General features: G+C 36.3%; 1 protein-coding gene across 11 annotated transcripts in view; it reads right to left on the bottom strand.

The window, feature by feature from the left end:
* LOC126191547 (uncharacterized) overlaps positions 1-22,437 on the bottom strand; it is a 344,682-nt gene that overhangs the window by 34,441 nt on the left and 287,804 nt on the right. For 10 of the 11 annotated variants that reach the window (XM_049906193.1, XM_049932534.1, XM_049932525.1 and 7 more), the window contains 3 exons: positions 17,130-17,213; positions 14,278-14,384; positions 5,849-6,074 (listed from right to left, as the gene is read on the bottom strand). In XM_049906193.1, coding sequence (XP_049762150.1) covers positions 5,849-6,074; positions 14,278-14,384; positions 17,130-17,213 — 417 coding nt within the window. Of the gene's footprint in view, positions 1-5,848; positions 6,075-10,351; positions 10,578-14,277; positions 14,385-17,129; positions 17,214-22,437 lie in introns of all 11 variants that reach the window. The other variant, XM_049932466.1, reaches the window with a different exon arrangement.

The raw sequence follows: 22,437 nt of genomic DNA on the forward strand, positions 1-22,437 counted from the left end.
TTTCCAGGGTTTACAGTGCAAAACTTTACAAATGTGTGTATGTTTCTTTTCAATTGTACTGCACAAGCTAACTAGCAGTTTTCAAATCACTGCTCATTTTGTATTCATTTCACTGAGATTAGTTCCCCCCTTAAGATGCTGGAAAAATTATAAAAATCTCAAAACATGGACCATTTCTTGAACTAAAACATTAGTGTATGTGTGTATTTATTAGTTTCTCCATGATTGGATAGCACTTCTGCTCCACAAATGTGCACTGAATTAATAAATACCCACTGTACTTGTTAATTTGTTCTTTATTTTAGGCCACAACTAGTTTTGGCTTCAGATACTGAAGCAATTTTCTAATGGATATTGTGCTGTGGAGGAGCAACATCAAACATTTTAGGAAATGGAATAGATATTGATTAATTTTGTACATTCATCTGGTTATTTGTGTTTAAGGCAAGAAGCAAGATAGCAAAACAAGTGCAACTCATTTGATATTTACAACAAAATCACACAAACATTTTGAAGAATGGTCAGTGAACTCTGATGAAAGATAATATTTAATCCAGTGTCTGTTCTACTGATATTTATCTGATCTAGAGCAATTTTGTTCCTTCATATCTGGCTTTCTCAATCAGTTTGTCAAAATTCCTAAAATTTTAGAATGTGGTAAAAATTCCTAAAATTTTAGCATGCATCATTAATTCATATATTTTCTTAATGTATGGGCAATTCATATTCAAAATATTTATGCTATTTATATTTGGATCTCCTGGCACAATCTACACAACTATCATAAACCAATTTGCATTGCATCTTTTTGAAATACAATCAGTTTCTGGTTATACCAAAAGGTTTGGGTTTTAGTCATTCATTAGTATGTTGCTGTTTCAAAAACTTTAATTTATTTAATTGCTTTGACTTACACTTAGCTTTATTGTTAACATCTTTGACTATGATTCCTTTAGTAGTTTCATTTTATGTTCTGTAAAATTCTATGTAATGTATATTATCTTCTTATTCTGAAATGAGTCCCACAAACTTACTACCCATAAAGCACTCAGAAAACCCTTAACCCAACTTCTACAAAATCGTGTAATTTATGAAAGTGGACAATTTACATCTTGTTGACAGATACCCACTGAAAATCACATTTCAGATTTTTTAGTTGTTCATTACCACAGGACCCTGATGAAAATTTTAGGTAAGAAAGGCAGATGAAAATAAAAAAAAGTGAAATTAACTTTTGAGTATACTTTCAGCAATAAGGTGTACAGAATCATTAAAGTACTACCTGGAGGAATGGCTGGTGTTGGATTATGATTACCCATGATAATCCATTCCAGTTGATGCCATCACACTACTATGCATCTAATATAACAGGATAAAATACTTGCTGGGGAGAGAGGAGGGGGGGGGGGGGGGGGACACAATTAATGAGTGCTCATGTTGTACAAGCCTTATCTGGTATCAAACATCACTGACAAACTGTCATACATTGTTTAAATACTGTTGGTCCTGTGAATTGAGATGTAAAAATGCACTGTCACATGTTTCCTAGAATCTGAACCATACACTGCACTACGCATAATGGATCTCTCTTAGACTGCTTGTTTTCATGACATTTTGTTGATTAAAAATTTATGAGAGTGATTCAAATGAAAAACTTAAAAGTGCAATAAAAGTCCTAATAGTGTATTATTAATATGGCACTTGCCAGGAGTTGTCCTTGTATTTTGATAAATGACCAAAAGTTGGCAGCCGTTGTTGCATCACAGGGAGGGAAGCTGCTTCAGTGTAAAGACGGCCACGCTATTGTTGGCTTGTACCGTGTTGGAGCAGTTATTTGTGATATGGTTTTTGAACAGCAAAGTTATTAAACCTATGAAAATGCACTGCAGGATGAAAGACAGTGCTGTGATTCATTTGTGTTCCTGCAGCAAGTGTACAAGTGGTGCAGAATTAAAAGAGATGTATCACATGTGGAATATACCTTGTATCCAAGACAAGTAATGTTGAACAAAAACACTGACACAGTGATAGAGAGCTTTTGTAGGACAACAGACATTACTGTAAACAAAATAGCCACTATTTTCGATATTAGTGTTGGTTCACCACACAATATTGTCCACAACATGCTGTGATTCAATAAAGAGACTGTAAGATGGATGCCAAGTCAGTTTGTTGAATTGGCAGATTGTCACTCTGATAGCTGTGAGGAATTTTGGGACTGTTACCAGGTCGAAGGTAATGGATTTCTGGATAGAACTGTTGCAGGAGATGAAACCTGGGTGCATTAACACCACCGTGAAGTGAAAAGACTGAGCTATAGCTCTCAAAAAAACCATTGGCAGGAAGAGTCTTGCTCATTCTCTTTAGGGATGCAATAGGGGCAATTTTTTTAGCACTGTGTGTGCCACATCAGTCAACAGTTGAAGTGACAGATTGTCATGTTGATGGATTTCTGGATAGAACTGTTGCAGGAGATGAAACCTGGGTGCATTAACACCACCGTGAAGTGAAAAGACTGAGCTATAGCTCTCAAAAAAACCATTGGCAGGAAAAGTCTTGCTTATTCTCTTTAGGGATGCAACAGGGGCAAATTTTTTAGCACTGTGTGTGCCACATTAGTCAAGAGTTGAAGTGACAGATTGTCATGTTGATGCCTGTGAGGAACCTTTGTGTCATTTCTAAGCTGAAGGTAATGGTTTATGGACAGAATTGTTGCAGGAGATGAATCCTGTCTGTACAACCACCAACCTGAGTTGAAAATACTGAGCGATAAATTGCACTAACACTATTCAAAACCTAAAAATTCTACATCAATCATTGGTAGGAAAAGTCATACTCACTCTCTTTTGGGATGTAAAAGATGTAATTTTGGAGTGTTACATGGAAAGGGGATGAACAGTGACCAGTAATTCAGACAGTGAAGAGTAATTTGGATTTCAGATGTTTTGTTGCAACACAACACTGCTCATTCCTATACTACCCATTCAGCTGTAGCAATAATATGGGATATGAAATCTGAATGTCTATCACAGCAACCTTAAGCACCAGACTTCACTCTGAGTGATTTTTATGTGTTCAGATAGGTCAAAGAAGTGCTAGGAGGAGAAGAGATGAAGAGGAAAAACTGTGGTGCACAAGTGGATGAATTCACAACCAAAACTAATCTCCACATGAGATATTCATCTACATCCAAAGTGATGGAATACATGCATAGCACATCATGGGAACTATGATATCAAAAAATGATATATCTGTAACTTTTAATTTTCCTGTATTCACTCATTTGCATTATAATAAATATTAAAGGTTTTCATTTCAAATGCTCTCATATAAAATACAGTTAATAAGATAGTGGATCCACATTGTTTTTCAGGTACAATTAACTGTGGATTTAGTCTGAAACAAAACCGCTGCAGTGCCACAAAAACTCACCAAATGCCTCTTTAATTTTATGCTAATCCACTAATACAAAAGATACAGCCCTAAAGATACTGCCAGATAGAAGAAAGCAACAGAAATATAGAAAATACTTGAAATAAACTACTTCTTGTGCAACACACTCATTCAGCGAAATCTGTCTTCTTCTTTATTGGATCAATATTGTTTAGCCTTGGTATCTTCCACTTTACATTTTCTCAAATAATGGTTACCTACATCATCAGCATACATCTAATGTTGTTCTTATAAATAAAAATTAGAATAGGCATCTACTCTCTTGTAGCTCATTATATCTGAATAACTGTCTTCCCTAGCTCTGTATACTCCTCTGATGTCTTCTTCACAATTACATGTCTAAATTGTATAACAGACCTGAATTCCTTAATTCTGCATGGAACGAAGAAATGTCAAGTCATAAACAATTCATTTAATGATTTTTACATGCCAACATGGCATACAATTTTGTAATTCGCACCATATGTGGTGCTGCTTTGTATTCTGGTCAGAGATTTTAAGTATTTGGCTCTTTTTGGAAAAGATTTTAAAAAGTTCTCCTATTGTTTTGTTTTCTTTTAATACTAATGTTGCTGTTCACTTTTAACAATTTTTTATGTGCCAACATGGCATACGACTTTGTAATATGTGGTGCTGCTATGTATTACTGGTCAGCAATTTTAAGTATTTCATTCTTTTTGGTAAAGATTTTAAAAAGTATTAATTTTATCGTGGAATTGTTCATAAATAAAAAAGTTTCCTATATCCTGATAGGGCACCCCATTCCTGAGGTTTCCTTACAATAGTGGAATGAGTAAACTGCCAGATATCTGTATGCACTGTAAATGTTCACTGCACATTTTTGACATCTTCAGAAAGGTCATTGTTTACTTTGTTATGTAAGTTTAAAACAATACAACTATATTACACATCAGTGTAAATTTGGTTTTCTGCCTTGTAGGATGATTTGAAAATGGGTCTCAGCCTGAAACTAGTCATCGAATGAATAAAAAGTAAAAAATTTGCAACTTGGACTGGATTTTCATTCTAGTGATTAACAAAAGTTGCTGACCCAAGCTACTCCAGCATGCTGGAAGTTCATAAATTCATGTATAGTTTCGCTAATAGATATAATTCTGTGTAATATGGGTTATGCTTGTTTTACTGTCTTGCTTTTTGCTGTAAGTTAACAAACTCTATCTTCCTTCTATGTTAATATAATGAAAAGGATAGATTATGTATTTTATTACTTAAAATCATATTAGCTGAGCTTAGTTTAAGTTAATTCACAGAGAAATACAGAATTACATTTAAAACAATGCCTTCAGCTCATTAGTGAAGAATACCCTTAATAGACACATAGTAGAGACAATGTAAATTAGAGTTGTAATTTTCAGTTGTAGCAAAAAATAGAAATGTTACAAAGTTGTTAATAACAGGTATAACATATATGATTTTTTCAGTATATAAAACATGCAAATGAAGAGCACAACACATAATAAATTTACACTGAAAAATTCCGAAAGGCATTAGACCCATTTGCAAATAGAATACATGACATTTTGATATAATTTGATTGTCTTCAGACTTGATTTACTATGCTTTTTGAATATTTTCACTCATCCAGGAGTCTGATAAGATTGTATAAGTTTGCTTACTTTCTTGACAATTTAACAGGTATTAATAATATGTTATTTAGGTTTATTTAAATTTCATTATTGCTACTTATGTTTTAAATGGCTAGTTTTTGGGCATATCACAGATTATTCATTTCTATATATATGTATAGAGTGAGCAAACTAAAAGTGGTCTGGAAAATATTTATAAGACTGATGCAGAACTGACCTTTGCTAATGAATTCACCAATCAGTGCTGTCATATGGCTGTACGTACACAACTCCTGCATGCTCTGTTCTGAACACTTTGCCATGTCATTACGTTTGAGTGAGTGTGAGGAGTGCCATGTCATTACATTTGAGTGAGTGAGAGGAGTGTATGTGTTTAGTGACAAGTTGAATGTAACTGCAAATGGTGCTCATGATAAAACAGGTGTGTTCATTGTTGAGTGTTATGTGGTGAAGTGTAATTCATGGGTGACATGTACAGAACTGTTTTTCCAAGAGTTTAAGACTGAAAGTCTTTAGGCAAATGTAACAATTAGTGGCCAAATTATATGAAATGGACTGTATGGTGAATGAAAACAGTGGCCACTTCCAGCATCTTCTTTGATGTTCATTAACAATAGTATTACTGTAAATATTTTCAGACCAGTTTTATTCTGCCCACCCTGAATATATAAAGAAAAAAGACATAAGCTGCATTAAAAAACCAACAGTAGTGTTATATGTACAAATTAAGCCCATACCCATGCTATGTACAGCTCAAGAACGAATTTTATTGGTCATCTTTGACTTACGAGATGGAATGTGATGCAATTTCATGACCTGAGGCATACAAGTTCTGCACATGGCTATAGTCAGTCCATTCGTGGGAAACATAAAAGGTAGCTGCTATAGGGCAGCCATTTGGATTCTTCCTGCCCTTCTCAAACAGGTCACTGTACAGTCCCTTGTTCAAATCATTCGCAGAGTCGTCGAATGTTAGAAGCACAATTTGTGGGACTTGCTCCACTGGCAGATCTCCTGTTTTTGTATTGCAGATGGGATTTTCAGAGATTGGTTCAGGTTAAAGGTTTTGAGGTGATGGGAAAGTGGGTGCCAAAGGACAAGAAAGTTTATGCAAGTGTGTTTTGTTTTAATTTTTTGTAAAGGAAAAGCGCCCATTTTAAGTTAAAAGAAATTTAAAGACATTTCAAAATTCAGTTTCGATTTTTTTAAATTTGTCATTGGAATACAATATTTGTGATTAAGCAAAATACGGAAGTCCCAAGCAATAGAGTTTATATTTTGGGTGTTAATAATTATGCGCCACGTCAGAAGTTGATATTTCAATAAAGTAAAAGATTGGACAGTGGAAGGAACAAAAGAAAGGGTGGAGGGATTAAAAAAAAAAAGAAAAGAAAAAAGACCTCTGTTAGTTACATAATAGCAGAAACAGCAGAAAAGAATGAAGAATGAAGCAGACACATAGTGCTCCATCAGCAGCAGCGACAGCCTGAACAGCACCTGCATTTATGAGATACTATTTGACTTCATATCAATGTGCATAATTATATACTGTATATTAATCAGTAATGACAGAATTTTTGTTGACAAGCCAATCCGAAAACATCTCTGAGATATCTTCCTTTTGTACTGTTTAATTTAAATTACAAGACTGCATAATGCTATAATTTATATTTGAGATTGAAAGGTCTACCAGAAACCAATGAATCTGTATACACCATTAATGATATGTGTTAAGAAGTATATCAACCAGGTCTGATATTATTTTTGTATTGTTTTTATGCATCTATTTCTATGAATATATGTCTGATTCATAATTGCTGTTCCAGTTGCCCAGTGTTCAAACACATAAGATATTTTGTTGTTTTACTCCAACTTGGGGATTGCTTGGTAGTACATATTCTGAGGCATCAAGGGATCACCAATTTAGTATTGGAGGGAAGCGTAGAGGGTAAAAATCTCTACGAGACCAAGAGATGAATACAGTAACAGATTCAGAAGGATGTAGTTGCAGCAGGTACTGGGAGATGATGAAGCTTGCACAGGATAGAGTAGCATGGAGAACTGCATCAAACCAGTCTCTGGACTGAAGACCACAACAACAAACTCCAACACATCTTTGATGAAGTTTTAAGATTTAATTCTATTTCAGTTTCTCTTGGTTTGTGTTACTAATCTAACTTATCAATTATAGTTCATTTTTCCTATGATTTTGTTAAACTGAGCAACAGAAGTTGTGTATTCTCATTCCTGCAATTTTGTTTTTGCAATGTGTAGATGGAGTTCACACAGTCAACTCCTGCTCATCGCATGTTTCATGTGATGCTCTGTATCAACAAAAGACATTGGATTGTTTCCCATTAAAAAAAAAATTAAAGTGGAATTTTACATTTTTATTCAATGCAGTGGTCCCAAATAATTTTCTATTAGTATGATATTCATTTTATTAAAATGTATTAAAAGGCCCAGTACAAAATGAAGAATAACCAGATTCCAGCAGTGATACCAGCACTGCTGCTTGGTGGTAGCAGTCTGTGTGGATCAGGGCAGCATGGAAGTTGCTGCTGCAGTACTGGGTATTCTTCACATGTTACTGTCCTTGTTGATACATATCAACAAAACAAATATCACACTAGAATAAGTTTAGTCTATCTATCATTTATTATCTGTTATTTATCTAATTCTATCAATTTTACTTTAAAAATAATTTTCTTTGTATTGGGAAACAAACCAATGTTTTCTGTTGACACAGAGTGTCACATGAAAGCCTTTATGAGGGGCATTTGTTTTGGTTGGCTCCACCTACCCATTCCAAATATCTACCAAAACACCAGAGAAAATGTGGCTGATGGTATGTACATACAGTGCTTTAGATGGAATAAAATATTTACGAGAACTCACTTCTGTCTTTCTATTGTATTCTCTGCTATCTGTCAGTGCAATCTGCAAGCCCTCCAACAAAAATGGAGTTAACACCTGTACTGCTACTGTCGCTCTATTGTAGCTGTAGGTTGTAGTCATGAGAAAACATGTTTCTTTGCACTCAATGAATTTCATGATATTTCTGGGAATGTCATTCCACCCATTCCCACTGACTGAAGCACCATCTGATGTTCAGTGATATTTCTTGCTAAGTGGTGATATTTTTGTTACCACATTTGAGTGTCTCTAGTCAGACATTTACTTGGCTATTTTATCTTCTGTAATAAAGGAACTTTAGTACCAGAAACAAAAGAGTATTCTAACACTGTCAAAATATTGATATTAAATTATTTTCATCATGGCAGTGACAACAGCAACCATTACGAAAATGTCTCAAATGAAAAACAGCCCACAGTTGCACTAAATTATGTTGATTTTAAACCTTGACCATGATTTCTGCTATAATAATACAGCCTTCTTCAGAAGCCCTTAAAAAAAAAAAAAGATCAAAATAACATCTAGACCAATGACACAATCTACACATAATCTTCTAAATTAGATAAGTGATAACATATTACTTACATACACACAATTAAATGAAAAATGTCTTAGCCCAGCAGCTGTGTCAACACCAGTAACATAACTTCAACAGGCATAAGCCTATTTTTAACATAATTAAAAGTGTGGTAACATGGTACAAGATTACAAAGGGCACATTAACATATCTGATATCTGTCTCAACATAAACCACTGTTAACATAAAAGCAGCCCATGTAGGCTTGTTTATTAATTTATTGTTGTACATATTGACTAGTTGCGTGATAAACGGTGAGACATATCTCACTGTGGTGAGTGCCTCCTATGGTGTGCACGGTGTAGCACATTTGACAACTGTGCACCTAGTATAACATTGGTAGTGGGGGAGGACATACAGTTCCATATGTAATTTTAATTATGTTCGAAATAGGCTTATGTCTGTTGAAGTTATTTTACTGGTCTTAACGCAGCTGCTGGGCTAAGACATTTTTCATTTAATTGTGTGTATGTAAGTAATAAGTTATCACTTACCTAATTTTGAAGTTTATTTGTAGATTGTATCACTGGTCTAGATGTTATTTTGATCATTTTTTAGGACTTCTGAAGGAGGCTATATTATTACAGCAGAAACCATGGTCAAGGTTTAAAATAAACATAATTTAGTGCAATTGTGGCCTATTTTTCATTCAAGACAATTAATATTAAACTTTGATTAATGATGGATCAAAGCATAATAAAGATATACAGAGACAGGAATTTGAGACTGCAGGTTCAGCCATTACACTTTGTTGTACACAACAAAATGTGGAACACATGTCAAGGTTGTTATAACTTCCCCATGGTCAGCTTTTTGAGCCTTCTACAAGCCTGAAGAGCTGTACTCCACACAAGGCCTACCCTCAAACCTCTGCTGCATTTAGCTAATCAGCATTTCAAGGTGAAACCTTCAGACTAGCCACTACTTGTTCAAAAAATATCACTGAATATTGAGATTTCTGAAAAAGTGAACTGTTATTATTTTATTTAAATCCAAGTGAAAATTTCACAATGCTTTTATATATAACACATGCACAAGTGCCTGTGTGTGTGTGTGTGTGTGTGTGTGTGTGTGTGTGTGTGTGTGTGTGTGTGTGCAGACGCATGTGAGGAATGCGGGACTCTATGCACTCTGGGAATGGATGTAAGTTCAAAGGCTGTGCTGCTATATTTGTTACATATTTATGTGCCTGTCTACTTCTCAGTGATTATTTTATACAATTGGAGGTCCCTTTTTCATAGAATTATTTTTATTTTCATATTCTTCCTAGGAGTTATGATATTAGCTTTGTTTTCAGGTCTGTCTGTGAACTCCATAATGTTTCTACATTTTCCCCACATTCAGTTTTCTTTGGCCTTAATGAACAGCTTTCTGGCAGTAAGAACATAAAAAATAACTTTGATGGTTTATTTTTCTGTCAACCTGTACCAAAATCAGCTTCACTAAATTTTAAATATGACATGCTTATGTGTTCAAGTAAAGCTTTAGTATGAATACAAAATTTTTATTGGTTGTCCTTTAAGAAGACTCGCTCTTGTTCGCTTGCTTGGTATAGTCTGAGTTATATGCTCATAAATATCGTTATGAATCAAACTTTACTTTTGTGATAGCTATGTTCTAGTTTAAAGAAGGCGAAATCTTACTCATCAATGGATTTAGAATTCCACTTCACGTTTACAAAAAAATGCATTTTTTACAGATGAGGTCGCAATACAGACATTCCCATAATATGCACTGTTGTATGAAGTCAAATGTATCTAGAAGAAGAAAAGCAAAATGTTCACAACATAGGACTTACGATACTGAATGTGTTGCTATTTCATGACCAGCAGCATATAGATCTTGGACTTGACCATAGTCAGTCCATTCATGAGACACATAAAATGTTGCAGCAATATCACAGCCATTTGGATTCCGGCGTCCTTTCTCAAATAGGTCTCTGTACAAATTCTTGTTCAGATCGTTGACAGCATCGTCAAATGTAAGCAGCACAAGTTGAGGCACTTCTTCGGGGCGTAGGTCGCCTGATTCAGTCCATACATTCTCTGTTTAGATACTACATAAATTGATTAGCAGCTGTTTTTATTTTAAGTAATATAGAAGAACTAAACAACATTGACATGTGGAATTGTAAAAACTATGGACTTTTTCTTACATTATGTATGAAGTAAGTTAGTAATTCTTGCCTTTCATTTTACTTGTGTGTTGGGTGAATATAGCTCACAAAATCCTGTTTTGCAGAAATTTATGGCACAACATGACAAAAAGAAATAATAAGTTGGTAAGAGATAGCCAGAGAATCCACAGATAGTTAAATTGGTAATAGAGGGATGCGTGGGAATGAAAATGGTAGAGGAGGATATGGGCTTGACTGTAAATTATGAGGTACAAGTTGATGTAAACTGTAGAAGTTATACATGGATTAGTGACACACACAGGGGAAACTAGTGTGGAGAACCACATCAAACCAGTCTTAGGACTGAAGACTGCAACAACATACAAGAATAAGTATTCTTACAATTATAATTGGAGTTATTATTATTGTAATTGTTGTAATTATTGTAGCATCAACAGTATATGAAATAAACTTTCCAAGTAGCAACAGAAACATTTCAGTACATTCATATGCTCAATAACCATGGGGTCAAGAAAGAAGCATTTAACTGAATGAAGATACCGTCACAAGTTGCTGCCTTAAAATATTACACTGCATAATTTGTGACAACTTATTTGTTTTCTATCTGTGTTTTTCTTGCATGATTCCTCTATCAGAAGATTATTTCTAATAATGACATCTGGTTTTATGATATCATTATAACTTCCCCTTTGAAATTGTGTGCCCATGCATTCTGTGTTAATTACAAGAAAATATAATTATTTTAATGTTCTGGCACTTAAATAATTGTTGTTTGTCTCCTTTCTTCACAATACAATGTTTTTAATTCTGAATTACAATCACTTAATTTTTTACACTCTTTTAAATCTTCTTTGTTTATGATCGAACACAGGACACATTCTGGAGACAGTAGGACAAAGACCATATGCAGATGCACAGCCAAAAAGTCGTGCCAATAGTCAAGCAGAATATGGCTACAGCTTGTGCTCCTGATCTATAAGGTACTATTTAATTGTCCATGAGGCTTTCTCAGATCTTTCCCTATATGAAACATTACTGGATAATATCAAATCTTCTTTAAAAATGTTGTTGATATTGTGTTTCACTGCAAAATATCAAATGTAAGTTTTTCCAGTCTTTTTAATGTTTGTGCCCTTTTTGGATAGAAAATCTGCTTTTTCGTTACCATCTAACAAGGGGAGTGTCTGATATGTGTCTCATCAATTTTGATCAAATTGTACACGATGCTCTATATTAAAATGGAGAGACATGTGTTTTGTTTTTTGCTAAGACAAGTCATAGTTTTTTTAAAGAAAATTAAGATCAAAGTTTAATGTTTGTGCCCTTCTTGGCTAGGAAATCTCCTTTTTCATTCCCATCTAACACACAGTGAGATGATACATTCTGAACTGTAATTGTCTTGTACTTCTGTTGTAGAGATTTAATTGCTTCTTGGATTTCTTTAATATGAAGAGTTTTTGGATCTTCTGTGCTGGTAACTGCTGATATTGCTGCTCTGGAATCACAAAATATGTCTGCTTTGTCGAATGTGAGTAGGTAGTTGTTTATCTGACTTATTGCACTGTTGATGGCTTCAACTTCACCTTCAAAATTTTAGTGATGTAAACCTGCAATTGGATGGACACGATTTTGCTGCCTATTCCTATGCCAACATTTCCTACCTTTGCCATTAATGATCATCTGTGTGAATGTGGAGCAATTAATCTTCAAGTTATTTCAGATTTATTGTTTCCAGTGCTATAGCTCTATAGCTGTGAATTCAGTTCATGTTTTTAGTGGTTTAAAAAAAGTCACAGACTCCTTATTGATCTTCACTAACTTTAGATGAATGTCAGTTGGTGACAAAATATGCCAACAAAAGATTTTATGATGATACGGTATTTTGGTTTACTCATCTGAATGAAATATACACAACATAATTACCTTAAAAAGTTGTATATATTAAAGTGTTCTCCATATCAGTTTTGCCACTGACTAAAATTTAAGCAGCAACATATATACACTGAAGAGCCAAATAAACTAGTACACCTACCTAATATTGTGTAGGGCCTCTGCGAGCACACAGAAGTCCCGCAACACGTTGGGACATGGACTCGACTAATGTCTGAAGTAGTGCTGGAGGAATTGAAACCCTGAATCCTGCAGGGCTGTCCATAAATCTATAAGATTATGAGGGAATGGAGATCTCTCCTGAACAGCACATTGCAAGGCATCCCAGATATGCTCAATAATGTTCATGTCTGGGGAGTTTGGTGACCAGCGGAAGTGTTTAAACTCAGAAGAGTGTTCCTAGAGCTACTCTGTAGCAATTCTGGATGTGTGGGGTGTCACATTGTCCTGCTGGAGTTGCCCAAGTCCATCCGGAATGCACAATTGACATGAATGGATGCAGGTGATCAGACAGGATGCTTAAATACATATCACCTGTCAGAGCCATATGTAAATGTCCCATATCGCTCCAACTGCATACACCCTGCACATTACAGAGTCTCCAACAGCTTCAACAGTCACCTGGTGACATGCAGGATCTGTGGATTCATGAGGTTGTCTCCAAGCCCGTACACGTCCATCCACTAGATACAGTTTTAAACGAGACTTGTCCGACCAGGCAACATGTTTCCAGTCATCAACAGTCCATTGTCAGTGTTGACGGGCCCAGGAGGGGCATAAAACTTTGTGTCATGCAGTCATCAAGGGTACATGTATGGTCCTTTGGCTCCAAAAGCCCATATTGATGATATTTCATCGAATGGTTTGCACACTGACACTTGTTGATGGCAGCACTGAAATCTGCAGCAATTTGCAGAAGGATTGCACTTCTGCCACACTGAACAATTCTCTTCAGGCATCTTTGGTCCCATTCTTGCAGGATCTTTTCCCAGTCACAGTGATGTCAGAGATTTGATGTTTTACTGGATTCCTGATATTCATGGTACACACGTGAAATGGTCGTACAGGAAAATCCCCACTTCATTGCTACCTCGGAGGTGCTGTGTCCCATCACTTGTGCACTGACTATAACACCACATTCAAACTCACTTAAATCTTGATAACCTGCCATTGTAGCAGCAGTAACTGATCTAACAAGTGTCCCAGACACTTCTTGTCTTATAGAGGCATTGCCAACCACTGCACTGTATGCTGCCTGTTTACATATCTATGTATTTGCATATGCCTGCATATGCCAGTTTCTTTGGCACTTCAGTGTAACATTGCCGTTTTTATGTCAGGCAAACAAATTTTGACCTTGGTCTCACATGCAGTGGAAATGGTGTGCAAAATACATAACTATCTAACTAACCCTCAAATTTTGTTAGTTTTTTATGTAGCTCATTCACAATAGTTTCTAGAAATATTACACTCAATAAGAAAAACAAGATTAAAATGAATATAATCAATATATGTTTCTTCAAAATCATGTCTCCGTACGGGAAGTGTGAATGCCCTGTTCCAGTTGGTTTTTAGCTGGCTCATGGCTGTCAAGAACAGTGTATCATCTTACGTGAACCATCACAACAAAAACCATACTTCTAAAATTATTTAAAAGTTACACAAATTTTATTTCAGTGCCGTGCCTTTAAACATACCTGGTATATCCTTACCACCACAGAAGCAATCAGGTAACAAACACACATCCTTACGGCATTTTGCAGCAGTCTTATCAACCTGTGGCTGGGGATAGACTGGTGCAGGCCTAAAAGAAGAAGGAAACATTATTATTTTCTCAAAGTACTGGACAAGTAAAATGTAGAGGAAAGTACTTATTGAGAACAACACTCCAAAAAGTTTTGGACAAAACATACACTTGTTTACAACTCATAATTTGTGTAGACATTAGGTGTGTATGGTTAATTAAGTTTCACTTAATAAATGGAAGTTACTCTAATATGAAATACAATTAAACAAACACCAATTAATTATAACAGTCACAGCTCCCAGTTCTACCTCCTTCACTTCCACATCAAATCCTAAAGTTTTTATTTTCTGACTGATTTATTTGTACTTTTATTCTGGTAATATGTTTTTTTGTACATTTTCTGCTTTCAAAATTAAAATTTTCATTTTATGGTACAATTTTGTTAGATAACTGTTCAAAATGTCATACTCTACAGTGAATAATATTATAATGTTGAAATTTAGTTACGTACTTAGTTTAACAGTTGTTACAGTGTCTAAATGAGAACAAAGTAGGCGTAAATACCTGTCAGAAAATCTGAAAAGGTCTTGTACATAAGTGAAAATAAAGAAATATAAATAGTATGGAAAGTTCTGGCAGAATGTACATAATTTAGGAGTAACAACTCACTAAATAGTAGTGGACAGGTAGCTGATGGTTCAGGGGGTTTGGAGTGGGTGTAGTACAGGGACAGGCTAGGATATTGTGTAGATTTGGTGGGCAGTGGAATATCATTTTACAAGGGGTGGGAAGGATTATGATTAGAATGTTCCTCATTTGTTTACGAGGGTTACCCACAAAGCAATGCACCTAACTTTTTTTTTTCTTCAACAATTTTTTGTTGAATATAATGAGAATTAGATGCACAAAAGAATGGTGTTATATCTACACACCCTAATTTTCCTTGTAACCTCCATCCCATTCTATGACCTTCCTCCAGTGCGAAACAAGGGCATGTCTGCTGTGTTGGTACCAATCCTTGTCCTGGTGGCGGAGCCAGTGTTTCACTGTGTGAATCACCTCCTCATCATCCTCAAAATATCTTCCACAAATGGCATCCTTTAATGGCCCAAACAATTCGAAGCAGTTGCTTTGAATTTTTTCTTCTGTGGGGACTGGGAATGGTGGCATTCCATCGACTGTCATTTTGTTTCGGGCTCAAAATGGTGAACTCAGGTTTCATCACCAGTCACAATCCAGGACAAGGAGGCGTCCCCATCAGCTTCAAAACGTTGCAACAAATCAAGACAAATGTTTTTTCTGTGTAAATTCTGATCCACCGTAAGACACCACGGGACCCATCTTGCACACAGTTTTGAATATCCAAGAATGCAGATAATGCATACACACTTCCTTTGCTGACTGAGAGATGCAGTGCCACTTGCTGAGTTGTAATGTGTCTGTCCTCACAAATGACAACGCTCCTGCAACACGTCAGGTGTGACAACTGTGGATGGTCTCCCCAACTGCTGCAAATCATGGAGCTCTGCTGAACCAGCTTCTGATGACCTCACCCTCCATGCCCAGTGACTAACTACACTTCTGTTGACAGCAGATGCTCCATAAACTTTGCACAAGCGTTTGCGAATATTCCCCACAGTTTATTTCTCTGCTGTGAGAAATTCAATGACAGCAAGTTTCTTGTAACGTACATCATCTACAGATGTCATTTTGAAACTGTCCTGCAGCTATGCTATCTGTCAGAAGTGACAGAATCTTAGCACACTCACTCAGGAGACTTCAAACACATACATACATAACATTTACCATTTGTAGCACTGTTTTTGGCTGAGGAAAATAATGTGGTGCATTACTTTCTGGACAACCCTCATAGAATACTTACAATCTCTGGCAATATTGTTGTCCAGACTGCTCACTACAAACATATTGTTATTCTTTGTGAAATCTTGACAATTTCTATCAGTGTCCTTTATCATCTGACCCAACCAGCATGGCAGTAATTTTGATACTAAATCCTACTCCTCTCTAGCATGAAAACTACATATAAACAAAACTGGTTTTTGTTTACTGACTTTTCTTTACACTTGCTTTCTGAATACTTAGTGAAAGTTGTTGCATGAAACTGTCTGAGAAGTCCTACTTATTCCTTCTTTTACAATCTGCAAATGTATCTTGTAGTGTGTTTTTCTGTATTTGGTATTGTTAGCTTAATTACAGTTCCACAATTTTTTACAACCTACAGGATTATAAAGCAGACTAGTATTGAGAACCTTACATTTATTAGTTTCATTACACCTTCATCACATCCTGAAAGATTGGTACGAAGAAAGATAAAAGAACTCAATATTGCCACTTGAAAGAAAACATGTTTTCATAGGACATTGTCTATAAGTGTCAATTTGTCTCTCTTCTGCAGATTTGTAACTAACAGAAAAGATATCAAAATCATATACTGCATAAAACTGAATGTTTTAGTTTTTCACAGTGCTTTATTTTGAATGAAATAATGAGCTGGGAAGTGGATACACGCCAACGATATATCGGTTAATATTTTCATATTTTATTCAAGTTATTAGAGAGAATTAACAAAAATGATGGAACAGTAAACAGTCAGGTCTAAACAAAAGCTGCTTCATAAGACTATGATTTGACATGTATTCGTGATTGTTTCTGTAGCTTTCTTATATCTCTTGCAGCATGCGTACTTAAGGTGTCCAGATTCACTATTCAAGTTAGAACCACAATATGTTAATTTATCTACATAAAACTGAAATTATTTTATACTTAAAAGTTACTAATTACCTGCTCGGAGGGTACTTATAAATGTCAACAAATTCTTGAGCTTTTGACACAAATGCTGTTGATGGTTTTAAGGTTGGTCGTGTCCTGAAAATGAAAAAAAAAGTTGTGTTATAATACTTTTTTCAGTTTTGACAGAAAAAATATATTGCACATGTACCAGTGAAAAAATAATAAAATTAATTGTCTTTATGTAGCATTTCACAGCCATTGAATGAGTAAATAAACCAGTTGAGGGAGAAACAATGAGCTCCATTTAGTTACAATATTGTAAGTTTGGTTCTTTATACCCCAGAGAGAAACGCAACTTACTACAAGCATATTTTGTATGATTAGAAATTTTTAATATAGAAACCTTAGTCACTGGCTGAAATTTGAAATCATTAATTCTATACTGTAAATGAGTAACGTAGAATATTTGATGTTACATATGGGAATGGAATGAAACTAATCTATTATAAAGAAGCATTTCCAGGATGTTTGAGAAACCTGATGTTAATGAAACTGGTCTGTAGTTGTTGGGATCATTCTGGTCCCTTTCTTGTTCACTGGCATCACCATGCTGATTTTCAGTTGTATATCAGTAAGAACAGCTTGCTATGTCCAGTAATGGAGTGATTATTTGTTCATTTACTAACTGTATTAAATGATTCAATATTTAATCATCACCAGCTGATTTCTTGCCTTTAGTTTATGTACAGCTTTCTCAGTTCTTTTTAGACTTGTTTCAAGAACATGGTACTGTACCTTAATACTTTTCTTTCTTCAACTTTTTCTTCCCCGTATTAAGTTCTCTACCACATTTATATAATTATCACTGAGTATGTTCGCTATTTCTCTGCCATCTGTAAATACTGTGCTGTTTATTTTCATTGACCTGATCTCTGTATCTTTATTTGATACAATTTTTTTTCCATTTCCTTTAGCATCTATTATATTTCAAGTTGCCTTTACCTTATTTTTTTTTTTTTTTTAGATGATGATGGTGATTCCTTTCACGTTTTCCTCTTTTACTATTTTACTGCATATCTTTTGTAACTAATTACAGGAACTGAGATACTCATCCATGCCCTGCAAACCACTTTGAAATACATGGTAAAGACTACTTTCCACTGCACCATGCATTAGGGTTTCTTCTCATTCTGTTCACATATGGAGTACATTAAGAATGTCTGCTTACAGGCCTCTGGGTGCATTGCCATTAGTCCAATCTTTTCTCTGCAGTTCCTATAGCAGCAATACATAGGCGGTTGTATTGTACTCCTCAATTCCTCGCTTGATATTGTTTCTTTAAACTTTGTAAGTAAGCTTTCATGGAATAGTTGGTGCCTATGTTTGAGAATCTGCCAGTACAATTTTTTCAGCATTTGTGTGACACTGTCTCTTGGGTAAAACAAATCTGTCACCATTCATGCTGCCTTTCACTGTATATATTCAATAGCCCACACATTCAGTGATATTCTAGGATGGGTATTACAAGTGGTTTGTAAGTAATTTCTTTAGTACATTAACTGAATATTCCCAGTATCCTACCAATGAATTTAAGTCTGCAACTTACTTTATCTACACTAAGCATATGAGGTCATTCCATTTCATACTCCATAAATTGTTACACATACATATTTATATGACTTGACTCCTTCCACTTGCGACTCATTGATATTGAAGTTATAGAACACTACATTTCTGTATATTGTGAATTGCATTATTTTACATTTATGAGCAATGAGAGCAATCCATGTTTGAGTCACTTTGAAATCTTACCAAGATCTGGCTGCATATTGCTGCAGTTTTCTCCTCATAGTAATTTAATACCAGGTGTTCAGAAATTCCCATTAAAAACTTCTAGGACTTGTAGAGGGGAGTGAGTAGATAATACTTTGAATTGGAACCCATGTCTGGAAACATACTGTTTCTGTACTACAGTCATTTGAAAACATGTTGGTAAGTCAACCACTTTTGCAAGCAAGTGATTAGATTAGGAATGATGCAGTATGACACTTGTTTTACACTTCCACTCATTAATAGCCAAAGAAATGACTTGTGTACTCATTGACGGGTTCTCTTCAATTTGATGCAGTATGGCCTCTTCCATTTTGGATGTGGTGCATCTGCTAGGAACACCACAGTCAAGCCTTCTGACAGTGGAGAAGCTGTTGTGTAATAGTGGTGAAATGGGTATTCAACAGACTCAGACGTTGTGGAGAACGATCTTGATACAGGTGACGACAGTTCTTCAATTGCTGTGAGCTTCACCATTCAGAAGGATCTAGTTGGTGCATTCTCTAAACATGTACTTTACTACGTTAATCTGACACTCACAGACATGTGAATGAGGCTCGAATCAGGTCAGAGAGGTAGGATGGACATCAGATTACACCAACCGATCCAATATAATCTCCCTCCACCATGACTACCCCACTGCAAACCTACTTAGCAATCATGTTTTCAATCGTCTGCAGTGTGGAAATGGTATGCCATTGCATAGCTACTTAGCAATCATGTTTTCATGCGTCTGCAGTGTGGAAACGGTATGTTTCCTGACATGGGCTCCTATTCAAAATATTATGTATGCACTGCCCCCTACAAGTCACCCACCAGGTTAGCCGAGGGTGCTAATGCACTGCTTCCTGGACTCAGGTAGGCGTGCCGGCTCCGGATCGAATCTGCCTGACAGATTAACGACAAGGGCCGATGTGCCGGCCAGTGTGGATGTGATTTATAGGTGGTTTTCCCCATCCCACCAGGTGAATACTGGGCTGGTCCCCAGGTCCTGCCTCAGTTACATGACTCACAAACATTTGAAAACATTCACACTATTTCATGGCTTATACTAGATGCAGACAGCTTGAGTTCACTAAAGCCGTCCCGGGTGGGGTTGGGTGGGGGCTGGAGTGGGGGGGGGGGGGGGGGGAGGTGTATGAGGTGGCAACAGGAAGGGCATCCAGCCACCCTTCGACACTAACATCATTAAATCCAAAGTAACAAGGCTGATCCCGTGTTGAAGTGGGACTAAGGCCCAAAGAAAATGATGATGACTGTCCTCTACAAGTCCTCGAAGTCTGAAACTAGAATTTCTGAACACACTGTATAGATAAACGAATCATCTGTAAAAAAGTTTGAGGTTACTACTGATACAATCTGACAGATCATTACCATACATCATCAACTGGAATGCCCCAACACACTTCCCCAGGGCAAGCCTGAAGTTACTTCTATGTCTGTGTGTGATTCTCCATCTGAGCTAACATGCTGGGTCCTCCCTATCAAGAAATGCTCAGTCCAGTCACCAGTTTCATTTGATACCACATGATCATACTTTCACTAATAAATGTTGTGTGGTTCTGAGTCAAATATGAAGCCAAAAATAACATATCTATGTGACTGCCTTGTTCCATGACTTTCAGGATATCATGAGAGATAAGCACAAGTTGGGTTTCACACAACTGAAGTTTTCAAAATCCATGCCGGTTGCCACGATAGAGGTCATTTACTTCGAGATACTGCATTATACTACAATGTTCTAATATTTGGCTGGTGATTGACTGTATTTGAGCCTGCAGCTGTTCTTGCCTTTTTACTTTGGCAAATGCTACAATAAAATAGTTCACTGTAATAATAAGTGGATCACACTCTTCATCTGTATTCTGTGCATCTGGATTTTCAGTCAAATATTCTCTACTTAACACTGCTGTAAAATGTCCATGTGATCCATAAAAGCAGAACACTCTTAAATCATCTGATATTACACTAACAACTTCAAGGTCAGGCTTTGGTGAGTTTTATATCTTTACTGTTTAGTTTGAGGAGAAACTTCCTGGCAGATTAAAACTGTGTGCCAGACCGAGACTCAAACTCAGGACCTTTCCCTTTTGCGGGCAAGTGCTCTACCAACTGAGCTACCCAAGCACGATTCATGACCTGTCCTCACAGCTTTAATTCCACCAGTAACTCGTCTCCTACCTTCCAAACTTCACAGAAGCTCTTCTACAAAACTTGCAGAACTAGCATTCCTGGAAGAAAGGATATTGCGGAGATATGGCTTAGCCACAGCCTGGACATGTTTCCAGAATGAGATTTTCACTCTGCAGCAGAATGTGCGCTGATATGAAACTTCATGGCAGATAAAAACTGTGTGCTGAGAGCACTTGCCTGCAAAAGGCGAAGGTCTTGAGTTGATTCTCAGTCCTGCTCAGAGTTTTAATCTGGAAGGAAGTTTCATATCAGCGCACACTCCTCTGCAGAGTGAAAATCTCATTCTAGTCTGGGGAGGTTCTCCTGTTATTTTAAGGCATACATAAATTCCACCAATTTTATGTTTGAGTCTATCGAACTAACTAGATCAGTTATACCCCTTTATTGTCAGATTACCTTTTTCACTTTCACCTAGACCATATTCATGACACATAATATTTCTATTTGTTCACTATTTCAGTTAAGAGTAAGTCTAATGCATGTTTATTATTACCAATATTCCGATGCAGTACTTTTTGTGATTTTCTTTTAGCTGGCTTCTTTATTATATATTGTATTCTAAAAACTTGTTATGCAGTTCTTCCTTGTTTGGATTGTGCTTATATACTGAGGTGACAAAAATCATAGGATATCTCCTAATATTGTGTCATACCTCGTTTTGCTCGGCATAGTGCAGCAACTCGAAATGATATGGATTCAATAAGTTTTTGAAAGCCCCTCCAGAAATACTGAGCCATGCTGCCTATACAGCCGTCTATAATTGCAAAACTGTTGCTGGTATGTGAGTTTGTACATGAATTGACCCCTCGAGTGTGTTACAATGGGATTCATGTCAGGTCATCCGGGTGGCCAAATCATTCACTCGATCTGTCCAGAATGATCTTCAAATCAATTGTGAACAACTGTGACCCGGTGACATGGCGTACTATCATCCATAAAAATTCCATCACTGTCTGGGAATACGAAGTCCATGAATGGCTGCAAAGCTGCCGAACATAACTATTTCCCATTCCCAGAGAACCCAGTCTACTCCATGGAGCCACCACCAACTTGTACCGTGCCTTGCTGACAACTTGGACCCATGGCTTCATTATTGAACCCAATGATCAGCTATTACCAACTGAAATTAGGACTAATCTGGCCACGCCATGATTTCCAGTCATCTAGGGTCCAACCGATATGGTCACGAGCCCAGAAGAGGTTCTGTAAGAAAAGTCGTGCTATTAGAAAAGGCACTTGTGTTGGTCATCTAGTGAGATAGCCCATTAATGCCAAATTTCACCACACTGTCACCATGGATACATTCGTTGCACATCCCACATTGATTTCTGCAGTT

The sequence above is a fragment of the Schistocerca cancellata genome, chromosome 1, assembly GCF_023864275.1.
Source record: "Schistocerca cancellata isolate TAMUIC-IGC-003103 chromosome 1, iqSchCanc2.1, whole genome shotgun sequence".
NCBI classification, from domain to species: domain Eukaryota; kingdom Metazoa; phylum Arthropoda; class Insecta; order Orthoptera; family Acrididae; genus Schistocerca; species Schistocerca cancellata.